Source organism: Mesoplodon bidens, assembly GCF_964165515.1.
Source record: "Mesoplodon bidens genome assembly, chromosome: 8".
Lineage (NCBI taxonomy): Eukaryota > Metazoa > Chordata > Mammalia > Artiodactyla > Ziphiidae > Mesoplodon > Mesoplodon bidens.
This window is the reverse complement of record NC_138165.1, coordinates 55,909,129-55,921,983: the sequence shown is the minus strand read 5'-3', so window position 1 is coordinate 55,921,983 and position 12,855 is coordinate 55,909,129. Positions and strand designations below refer to the sequence as shown.

The 12,855-nt window shown below is 32.7% G+C and overlaps 1 protein-coding gene across 1 annotated transcript in view; it reads right to left on the bottom strand.

Annotated features, from left to right (window-relative positions):
- The window catches only part of LRP1B (LDL receptor related protein 1B), a gene marked incomplete at its 3' end in the record, with an annotated part of 2,330,707 nt that overhangs the window by 206,741 nt on the left and 2,111,111 nt on the right, over positions 1 to 12,855 (bottom strand). Inside the window, exons 82-83 of the mRNA XM_081243013.1 lie at positions 5,243 to 5,431; positions 4,265 to 4,413 (exon numbers count right to left, since the gene is read on the bottom strand). Of these exons, the coding sequence (XP_081099139.1) occupies positions 4,265 to 4,413; positions 5,243 to 5,431 (338 nt within the window). The remainder of the gene's footprint in view (positions 1 to 4,264; positions 4,414 to 5,242; positions 5,432 to 12,855) is intronic.

Genomic DNA, 12,855 nt, shown 5'->3' with positions numbered 1-12,855 from the left:
GAGCACAGACAAGCTCATGAATTTACTTATTGTCTACAGCTGCTTTCTCACCACAACAGTTTAGTACTGCTACACAGACCATGTGGTTCACAAAGCCTAAAATAGTTATTACCTGGCCTGCTACAGAAAAATTTTGCTGAACACTGATTAGGGCTAAAAATCATCAGAGATACCAGGAAGAGGTATTGAGTTGAATTCATTTAGTTAATTTGAACTAATTTAACTAATTTAATTAATTTGAATTATTGTTCCTGCTAACTTCACTACTGGCCAACCATACACAGTGACAAAGAAAGCTCAGCCAATCTTAGATCTCAGACCACAAACTTATCCTTTCCTCAGTAACATTCAGTTCCAAACGTACCCTCATAAGATAGAGAATCTAAAGAAAATCACACTTTCCATACAGAGAGCACATGTATCTGAAATAGTTGCCGTGAATAAAATCAAGCGATAGTTAAATTTAGTAGATTTCTTCTAGTACTTCAAATTTTTTTCTTCTGAAATTGAAAATATTAGATATTTTCTAAAATGTATTCATTTTCTTTTTGAAGTGTTTTTGCTGTAATTCTCATGTGAGTGACTAAAAGCAAGGTGACATTTATCTTAGCATGTTGCATGCTAGGCAGATTTGTAACACAGAAATATATAACCCAGGTTCAATTTTCTCTAACGAAGATGGATTAGGAAGCTAAAAATTTGTTCATTTAAAATACTGTTACTGTCTTCAAGTAAGACAGACTGTGATGCTAGCCTTTACTGAACCTGTCTGGATATCATGGAGCTGATTTAGGGTAGATTTATATACATATATTTATATTTATATTTTAAATAAGAGAGTAATATTTTTGCCAGTGACACTGTAAGAGGGAATAGAGCACTGTGAATCCAAGGGAAGATCTCCCTGTTCAACTGATTTTCCCATATTTACTTAGCCTGTGGTCATGTTTGTTGTGGTTTTCATAAATTACCAAAAGAAAAGTATTACTTTGATAGATAGTGATTGTCTGGGGATATAAGGCTTACTCTGAAAGCAATTGCCCTGAACATTAAACATTTCCAGTCATTACAGTATATCAAAGTATATAAGTAAGATGATTTCAAGTCTCCTGAGTATATTCAAAGACTTTCCAATCAAGATTTGAAAAATATCTAAATTTTTAATATTAAAAATATTTTAAATTTTACCTATTATTTACACATATTTTTAATTTTACTAAATATTTCTGATTTAAATAAACACCCACTATTGGAATGATAGATGACACAATGATTTTGCTCACCATTTCATTTTTAATAAGGACATAAAAGTGTTTTGAGTTAAGGGAAGGCCAGGGTAAAATATATTTATTATTACTCTTTATGCTAACCCACATTTTATTCATTACTCTCAGAGGAAGATTTCTTCTATTTTGTGTCTGGGCTTTTTTTTCATACTTAAATACAGTAACTTTAAAAAGATAAATGTTAAACATAAATACAAAAAATTCTTCATGGTAAATGCTCTCCAAGACTAGTATCTTCATAAAATAAATTGCAGACTGCAAACATCACCCACAAGAAGAAGCTATAAAGAAACTCTTAAATTCATGTCTACTAAGTGGATACATGGATAAAATGCAAATCCTACATATAGTGAAGTTTACTCAAAACAGGAAGAGTCTCCACATAAAAATAAGTAAATTCATTTTAAATTTACTTTTATAGTTTTCTAATTAAAATGATTTAAATGTAATATTTGAAATGATTTATGCCACAAGAATTGGACGTAACCTTGATTTTTACCAGATTTTCATATGTTCATTTCCAATCCTAATAGAATTCTTATTGGTGTGATTTGCCTATTTTGTTAAAAATCAATAATATTTGGGGGTGTATCATTGGCTGCAGTAATTAGATGATAAACCCAAAATCCCTTAGTAAGATAAATTTAAAATGCAATATTTTTTATCAGAATTCTTAATGATATGATTCTGAAGTACATAAATTATTCACTTCATTTTAATATCTACCTCACTAAAAATTGTGCTATGAACTGACTTTTCTCCAAGAAGTATACAGTAGATCTTTTTTTCCTCCCATTGTATCAGAAAAGAATCAGAGATAAAATGACTGCATAAACCACAGGACTTACAGGGACAACCACTAATTGACTGTGTTAGCTGAGATGTTACTCTTCGTTAACTTTTTTCTTAAAAATGAGACAAATGAACTGATAACTGTTTTTTTCAGGAAGTATTGAAAACAAAGATATCTGATCCACAACAGTCTGTTACTGTACTGTCTTGCTATTGTTGATTTTTTTTAATTCATGCAAAACACTATTGGGGGTATATGAAAAATTATAAATATTTTAGTCATGTTATCACTGATACCAAATTGAGAGGTAATTTAGTTATATGAATAATACTTTTCTAGGTTGATTTAAGTTTTCATTTAATTGACTGATCAGACTTTTTGCCTTTGAATACATACAATCCTAGTTTTTCTATATAATAATTTGAAGCATCTTATCCTTTTTATGACTACAGTGAGGCTGATGTTTTACTATCTATGTCCTGCTGTTTGAGATTTCATCTGTGTGTCAAACATCCTTTGGCTTTACTTTATTTCCAGTCAGCTAATGAGGCTCACTACACTGTAAGGGGCTTAAGCAGGTGCCATTTCCACTAAGTTACCTATAGCCTCAGTGCTGGGCCTCAACAGAGTGACCCTGGTCTGCTCCAAATCAAGAGATCAGAGTTTATTTCAGAATAAACCAGAGGTTAAATTGAAAATCTGTCTAAACTAAACAAAATTAACAGAAATTATAATTTAAAAAATTTTAAAGATGTGACTTCTCCCTTAAATTTTACCTCTAGTTTGCTTATTTTAACTCCCATAGTGACAAATTTCTAGTTCTCTAAAAATAATGAATTTTGTTCACATAAATACTTAGGAGAGTATAATTAAAACAACACAGTTGTAAAGAAAAAAGAGACTGTGACCTGTGCTTTCAGCTACACATCAGAACCTCCTGATGGCAGCTCACACTAATTGCACACATACTCAAGTATATTCTACTTGCACTAGAGGGCTAGGGTAATAACAACAACACTTACTATGACCCAGGAGCTTTTCCCATGTAATCTTCATAACGGTGGCCTGGAAATATTATCATTCCCATTTAAAAGATGAGAAAACTGAGACATCAAGTAGTTAAGTAACAAAGCCAAGGTAATTCAGCTTATTTAAAGCAGTCAGGGTTATGGTCAAAGTGAGTCTGGCTTCAGAGTCTATGCCCTTAACCACTACACACACTGCTTCCTGGAAAAGGTTGGATCTTTTTCGTTTATATAGTTCTTTATTGTATGAGCCTCATAGTCATAACTTAAGAGGCAAGTTGAGCTAGAATTAGCTTCTCTTTTTGAAAATAAGCACACCCTAAGAGAAATTCAGTCTCTTGCCATGATGTCACTGCTAGAATTGGAAAACCAGCAAATTCAAAACACAGAATTCTAAGAATAAATTTAGTCATGTTAAAAAAAAACAAATCACATTTCCTATTTTATCTTAAACAAGATAGTTACTCAAATATAAAAAATTAAATTTTATAATGTCATGTGACTTTTGTCCGAATTTTGAAAGTAATAAAGTCCATGTAACCACCATTAAGTAAAAAAATTAACTTCTGAAATAGCTTCACTGAAAATAACTACATTTTGAAGAAAAAGAGATTTCAGAAGGAAATTATTTAGATCATATAATTTTTCAATAAAAATATCTAGAAAATTACTTTTTACAAACTTACCTTTTCCGTATCACTTACTCTGAAGAATGACAGAGAGGTAGAGATGGTGATACAGAGCAGATTATCTAGGAAGATTTTTTTCTTTGTTTAAACTGCATATATCTTAGTCTTAACCCTATGCCTCAATCACCCTGGTATCAGGTCAAATCTCCCCTGATGATTCTGCTATGCCTGCTCATGATTTGCACCATTATTCTGTGTGGATTGGTGTAAGAATGGTTTTCATTTTTGTTTCTGTCTTCCTTTTAACCTCTATGCGTACTTCCTAAATTCACATTTTAACAATATGCATCAAATGGCTTTTCCCTTACTCTGTGACCCTCTCTATAATGTATGGAATGTTTATCTAATGCTATGCCAAACAAAAAACATGATGTTTCAAAAATGGTTTACATGAATAAACAAAACACAGGCAAAACCTTTATAACAACTTGCTCATACATGCCATGAAATGATTTCTAGACCTCCACTCACCTGACTGGCTGTGCAGTTGGATAAGCAAGTCCTGTTATCAGCTGCAAGATAGAAGTTGGTGGGACATGCACAGGTGTGAGTCTTTCCAGGGGCTAAAAGGCACAGATGACTACAACCTCCATTATTTGTCATACAGAGATGTTTGGAGACTACAGATGAGAAAGAAACAACAACAACAGAATGGGATAATCAAGACCAATAATATAATATGGGATGAGAGATAGGACATTTAAGCTTCATAACTTGTATTTGAATACAACGTTGTAATCAAGAACTCATCAAGATTATAAATATAATTTTGTTAAAAATTCTACTCATCATCCTATGACATTTATTTTACCATTAAATAATTTTAAGAATGTATCTCCACAATAGCAAGTATTTTAGTAGGAAAAAGGTGTCCATCAGAAAAACAAACAGAGACTAAAAGTATTTTGGATGAGTATATACACAGGTTTAAAAATATAAATGTAAAATAAAATAATGAAATGATGATCTACATGTAATAGTATAGTGGGTAGCAAAATAATCAAAACTTTATTCCATATGGCCTGATAGAATTCCTACTAGATGTATGCTTAAGCATACTTGATACAGTTCTCATTTTTAGAACCTTAGAGCTACATAAATATAGTTCTTTTCACCTAGCAGTCCAGAAACTAGGATCCTATAAATATTTTGTAAATAAATGATTTCAAGAATGCAGTCTTCACTTCTCCAACTACATGTATTAATGTCATTTCAGGTTAATATGATTTCAACAAATCAATAATTCTTGTACTATTATTGAGCTTCTAACCATATCCCTTAATAGCAGTATTTGATAGCAAATGAATTTATTCTATACAATTATACTAAGCAGTCAAATCTGGTAATCTTTCTCAAAAATAAATTTACACTTAACCTTAAAGGAAACAAAAATGGAATGTTACTAAAAGATGTTGATGCACTTATGGAAATCATGGAAAGAATAATTACCATCAGGTTGTCTATAAGAATGATACACCTGGATATCTGTGATGGCATGCCATGAGTTAATCAGTGAGAGTCTGTCTGCTCCCGAGGTTTTATGGGCACGGCTGAGTGACTTGGTTTTCCCATCAGTCCAGTAGATGTAGTCTTCAAACAATGTTAGTGCAATCACCCCTGGAATATCTTGATTAGGGACTGTAATAGGAGATGGTAAGATTAATGTTCAGTCTTGGAAGACTGCCAGTTAAAATATTCAATACTACATGGGCTGACAGATACAACTGCTATAGAACTTCGTGTGAATAATTGCTGTGACAACCTGTCAGGCCGGCAAGGTTCTTTATTACCGGTTAAGAGAATGCAGGATCTGGCGCAGGAGGTTGCTTTGCTCAGATTTAGATTGGTTCAACCACTGGGAAGAAAATGAATTCAATCCTGCTTACAAGTAATGGCTGCTTCACCAGAAACAAATAACATCTAACATTTAAAACTTATATATATATGTATATCCCCATCAGTTGTTTCTAACTTATATCCTCCTTAAATCCACAGGTCATTGTACTGCTTTCTCCCACTTTTAAATGGATTAAATTACATATCCAGGATGAAATGTCTATCTACCTGGAGATAGAGTGACTGTAAGACTACTAGTAACCAATTTAGTCACTGAGATTTTATGAGTATTTTTGCTTGCAAAATAAGCTGGGACAGGGATGGAGAAATATAAATGTGACAAATAACAATGCATCATGCAGACTTAACAATTATAAAACTGCTTTGTTGCAGATTAAAATTGTTTTATAATTATACATTCATTAGAGGACTAGGTTTAAATGCAAACAGTAGATTGAGCTTCACAAATGTCAATTTTTCTTTCAAGAGATTCCAGGGTCCTATCTGGTAAATAAGATGTAATAAATTTGTTTGGTGGTTTGGAGTTAAATAATTTTAAAATGTGATAGAGGGTTCTTCAATTTTTTTTAAAAAAAAGCAATAAATAAAGAAAATTGAAATTCCCTAATTTGCACAAACATTCCAATATATTTCTCTATATAAATTTTTAGATCTACTTTTAGAAATTCTGCAAAATGTTCGTTAATGAGAAAAGGTACTATAATTCAGGTAATATGTACTTTATTATATATTAGAACATAATGACAGAATTTATGTTTGGCTTACTCCTCATTCAGTAGTAACTGAAAAACTATCAAAACTTAAAATATAATTCACTTTTTCTAGGGAGGTTTACAGCCTTATTTTTAAGATGCTGGGTAAATTTATATTGTTAACTAGAAGTAGAAATTTTAAATCAACCAATTTGTTATTTTTACTCAGATGGGCCAAATGTGATCAGAGAATTCACTATGACTCAGAAAATACAGAAATAAAAGAGTTAAGACTTCTTCAAATGGGTGACACTTTAAGCCATTGACTACTATAAAATAATGTAGTGTCTAGCCAGAAATCCATCTCAGAAGAGATACTATGCATATGAAGGATATAAAAAAATCAAGAAAAATCCAGATGTGCACACTTTTGATGCAGATACTCAAACTGAATTATCCGTGTAATTCCCAGATATGGAGCCCATTGCCACAATGATAAGTAGAACTGAATAAAGAAAGATGAAAAGTGGGACATTTTACCAGAATGAATCATGTCTGAGTTATTATGCAAACTATGCCCACTCTCCCCCTTTGGCTATATAAATTCATTCCAGAAAGATAAACAAATGTGGCAAAATGTTAACAATTGGGTGACTCTTGGTAATAGGTGATCATTACAGCAAACTTTCAACATGTGTGTATGTTTGAAACTCTTCAAAATAAAATAAAAATTCTCAGAAAAAATTGAAAGTCTCAGAAACATTCAACTCAGATTTCCTTAGATGCCAAGCAAGTAATTACATCATTAAATAGGGATTCAAAAATTAATCATCACTTTAAAATAATGTCAGTCCACCGGAGATTCAATTAACTTCTGTACAAAAAGTGAAGTTATTGTAAGAACTTGTCTATTAGCATCTCAAAAATAGCACAGTCTGTTGAACTATTCAATAACTAGAGCTGACATTTATTCAGCCCATGGGTGCCAGAAAGTAGGCCCTTGGCTACTAATGGGTGGCTCTAATGGGTGGGGGAGGCCATTCTGGTCCCAGAAGGAAGAATTATCAGGCCCACATATCGATAGTTCTGAGATTGAGAAACCCCATAGTAACGTATCAACTTTGTACACCTATTTAATACTCAAAACAACTCTATCATGAAACAGTTGACCTCACTTTCAGATAAGAAAACTAAAATTTGGAAAACAAGTAATGTGACCAGAGAGGACAGAAAAAACTAGTAAATGAAGATGCTGGTATTTGAATCTAAATTGGATTTGCTGGCTGCTGAGTTCTTTGCCACTTTACCTACTAGCCTTTAAGAAAGCCATCCTAGTAAGGTAAAGTGTGGTTATGGACTGAATTGTGTCCCCTCAAAATTCATATGTTGAAGTCCTAGACCCCAATATACCTGTATTTAAAGATAGGGCCTTTAAAGAAGTAAGTAAGGTTAAATTAAGGTCTTCAGAGTGGGACCTTAATCCAATATAACTTCTCTTAGAAGAAGAGAGGGACACCAGGGGTGTGCACATACAGAGAAATGGCTAGGTGAAGGCACAGCAAGAAGACAGCTATCTACAAGCCAAAGGGAGAGGCCTCAGGTAAATCCAAACCTGCAAACATCTTGATCTGGGACTTCCAGCTTCCAGGACTAAGAAAATACATTTCGGCTGTTTAATCCTCCAAGTTTGTGGTAGCCTTAGCAAACTAATACAAGTATATAAAACAATGGGACTAATTTCATAAGCTCCATGTGAAAATCATGTTATTTAATTACTTGAATGCAATTACACTGTATATGATCTTCAGACATGAGACAATTTAAGCACAGGGCAAGTTTGCTATCTCTAAGTTTGTAGTGATAGGCCACCAGAAACCCTCTGTTATCAGGTAATCAGTATAAGCGTATAGAGATCAGAAAAATGAACTCTTATTTTTGGCACATAGCTGGATGTACAAAGAATGTAGAAAAGTCAGGTTAAAGTGAAGAAAAGTAGTCCATTTTCCCAGGAATTGAATCTGTTTGATTCAATTCCTTATTCGATACTGACAAAGAAAAACAGAACTAACACTAGTATCTTTATACAAGCCTATTCCAAGCCCATTCATTTGGTAAACATACTTATTTCCCAAACAGCAAGCATCAAACACAACCACCAGAGTATTCCTTCTAGAGAAAAGAAATGAAGTAAAAACACTATGTTAACCAAAAGAAATCTAGTCTCATACATCTGCAACACTATAGTGGCTCCAACAAGCTACTCTCTAAGAGATAGTGACGTGTTCCCTAACACCACCACCAATGCCAATAAAAATCAAGTAAAATGAAAGAGAGCAAAACAAACAAACAAGAATCTTTACATATTGCCTTTTATGGGGTTTGACTCATAACTTGGCAGTATGCCTCATTTCCTCTTTAGGACCTAAAATCTCCTTATGAGAGTTATTTGACTATCTGCTTAAGTTTCTGTGAAAAAACTGGTATATGGTAACTGATAAATGATAAGTATAAATGAATGAATGCTGTGTTCATTTTTCCATCAACACAAAGAGTTCAACCTACATTGGGAGTAAATGAGATGTTCCGAGCCAAAGCATTATATATTTTGGTATGGGAAACGTTCCTGATTCAGAATGAGAAAAATATAATTGCTTATTTTTGGTTGTATCTCTATTTATATACTTATTCTCACCTTATAGATATGTGTATATATGTACATCTATATGTGTGTGTATATACACATGCATGCATGTATTAGGTATGTGTGTATATGTAACGTAACTATAATATATATATGCATAATATATACATACATGTATTATATATACATACATATAATACAGAGCAACAAAAAATATTAATCTTGCGATGTAATTTGGCAGTTAGTGGAGCTGACAAAATAGACAAAATATATATATATAATATAAACATGAAATGTGATGGTATATGTGAGAAATATTTAACACACAAATTCTTACTAAGACATGGTTGAGTTTATGGAAAAAGTAGCCAATGTTTTCTCAGAATGATAATGGTTATCCTTTTTTAAGAGGAAAATAATATGGCCCCCTGTTATACATAAGACTGCCTTTGATTAAAAGAAAAATGCAAAAAATGAATGTAGGGAAACTTTCATTTTACAGGTATTCAGTAGACATACAAAAATGACACTAAAAACAGAACAGTTGTGTGCGCTGCAGTTTAACAGGTACTTATTATATATTTAAAACCTATTTTAAAGCTGCTTTCTGTAGTTAGGCCTCTATTCTGTACAACAGAGGTATTTATTGTACTATTTCCAGCATTCCACTCAAGCACTAGGCTCCTAATTTTTATTTCATAGACTATATGTATCAGAAGAAAGGAGTTGATATTTGGCAAAAAATAAATCAAAGAAATACTCCTTTGTGGAGTTTTTCTCTTTTAATCAAGTGGGATGCTACCCTGGTAAGGTTCCTAGTAATTATGATAAATAGAAAAAGTGGAAATCCAGAATATGCTTTCAGCTTAACTGCTGCCTCACAGTTAGAGATACTCTATTACAATACTCTTGATTATTCATTTTTGGGGATATCACTTATCATGCTAAACAAGTACATTCCTGGATAATACCAATCTAATTGTATATTTGGGACTAACCTAGTTTAAATACTTAAGAACAAAACGCACCAATGACGTAATACTCATCTTTTGTTGAGTTAAAATCTTATAGTTGGTGTTTTGGGTAAGATATTACATTGGGATAATGGCAGATTCAACATAGCTTTGCCCAGTGGGTTAGTACTTAAATAGAAATTTTACTACTAATGCCATATTTTTTTCTGATTTTTCTCAAAGATTTACTTCAAGGATGTAAATGTCATTTAAAAATATTATATGGAACAATTTTTAATTTTGTTATTTAAAAATTATTATAAAAATTTCAAAAGAACAAAGTTCAACCACCAAATTCAGTAGTTATTTTTATTAAGGAATCAAGATAAGAATAACTTGAATATTGATTTTTTTTCTTTTAGTTATAAAGAATTTATGTATTGTTTGGAACACCTGAATAATCCAGTAAAGTCAACCAGACCCTCACTCTACGGCTGACAGTTTGGAAACAATCTCCTAAAACTTTAAAGTTAATAAGCATATCAAATAAAATATTAAATTCTATCATCTTTTGATTTTTAATATATTTTAAGACTCTCCCATTTTTCTTATTCTTGGTGTCATTGTCCCAAGTAGTCTCACTTTCCCTCACACCTGAAAAATTGCAAAATTAGTCTAATTTTTCTCATTGCTTTTAAACTCTTCCAATCTTTTTTTTTGTATCAGCCAAGCTTCCTGTAGTAAACAGAGAACATGTTGTTAAATGATAATTGAAAAGAATTTAAAAGAAGTCAGTCTTACGTACGCAAGTGGTTATATTATTTTTCTCTTAATTATTTACAGAGGTGTGGCTAAGGAATCGATGATAAAGTTCTTTCCTAGATCTGATACCCGAAGCTGGTGAAAGCTGTAGCTAAGGAAAAAGAGCCACGTACGAAAAGCAGATGACATTTGGTGGAGGAACTCAGCCACTGCTAAACCACTGTAGTTGGTCATGGAGGGAAAGGGGATAAATAAATATTCTGGCCTCTTTCTTCCTCCATTATCTAATCTCCTGCCAATGTTTCCCATGGTTTAAATCCAATCTGAGGCTGGAGGGTAAAAGAGCCGGGGTGATACAGTCCACAGAAGTCCGCCTTCTAGCATACAGAGCATGGCAAAGAGGCAAAGATAGAATAACTAGAACTCCCTCCAGTAAATATTTCCAATATTTTTTCTATCTCGCATCTCTCTTCCTTGATCAAAAACCACCAATGACAACCATTCCCTAGGCAGTACTGTGCAAACTATTTAGCCTGACTGAAACATCTGTCTTCAGAAGAGATCAGGATCCTCGCTAATCCTCTATTCTGAAAGACCTTGACACTAACAATTTTCCCTGATATCTTTCTAGAAGTCTAATTTACAATAAGGTATGTAGAGAAGCCAGGAATTAAAGTAGTAGATCATGAAAACCAAAAAGGAAGATATAAAACAAAGAAAAACAATTAGCATTCAAAAAATGAGGTGAGATTAATCAAAGGCTACAAAAGGAGTGTAACAGATGATAAAATTAGATGATGGAAGAAAGTGATCTAACATGTCAAGAAAGTGGAAGATTCATGACAGTGGTGAGTACGTGGGTGAATAACGGTTTCTAGTTTATAGAGAGTAATGGAGAAGAGTGGGTGGAGGGGAAAATGGCCATAGTATATTAATTTCCAGAGAATGACTGCTGAGTCAGTAGCTTTAGTTACAAACGCCCCATCAAAAAGAGTATGCTTTATGTAACCTTAGGGCCAAGAACATTTGTTCTTTGTCCGTAATTGGGCATCCCCTTCAGTGTTAGTGTTTGCAGAAGATTTTTTTAAAATAATTATTTCCTCAGAACCATCTACAACAGGGTACAAAATATTCCATTTAGCAGTTTGCCTATATGAACATTTTTTCCTGCCTACTCTTTAATACAACCCTGCTTAATGGAAACAGTACAAATAAAATTTCAGGCAAATGGATCCAAAATCCATTGTTCAAAATCAATAGAAACATTATCAAATGGTAGAAACACTAAGAATAGTCAACATCACCAAACATGATAATAAAATGTTCAAAACTTATTTTTTCCAATAAAAAATATGATCTTTCAAAAAGTTCATCCACCACTGAAACCTTGAAGAGGAGGAAAAATAAAGGTCTTCCATTCAGCATATGTCAGAGTACAAAGCAGATGTGAGTTGGTGCTACTTGAGCGTCTATTATATGAGGCTGCCTTTGGAATAATGACACTGATCAAATGTCCAGACAAAAGTTACATGTCCTTCCTTAATGCAGTAGTTTACATTGGGACACTTAAATGTGAAACTTTTTGAAATAAATGTAATGTATGATGGCAAAATATAGAAATTATTTAGAGCTCTTCTTTAAATTAAAGCCATTATTAAAAGGCAGAAGGCATCCTTTGCCTACACTTTTCTGGTATTCCTTGCCTTTTTTTGTCTACCTTGTCACCTCAAATCATATACACACTCTACATAGATTAGGAATATTCAATTTCATATAATTTAATCCCTTCCCTTCTCTCACCTATCTTTAAATTATTCATAATATAAGGTCATATATGGCCACTTTCATATTTAGTATCTAAAAAGAGTATTTCTGCTAATGAATAGGAGGATTTATAAGTTTACAATGTAAATTATAGTTCATTTACTTTGAAAACTAGACTGTGCCTATAAATATCGTCTATTGATGATGACACTGCTCTTCAATCTCTGAAGTAAACAAAACAACACTGTTTCATGCACTTGGTAAAGATATATTCCAGTTGCTTTGAAACTCTCTGGACTTTTCTACTGGTGATACAAACCTTCATAGATACTTGGAAATGTATTTTCAGGGCTGACCATCAGTACTAAATATAAGTTATGACATTCTACATAC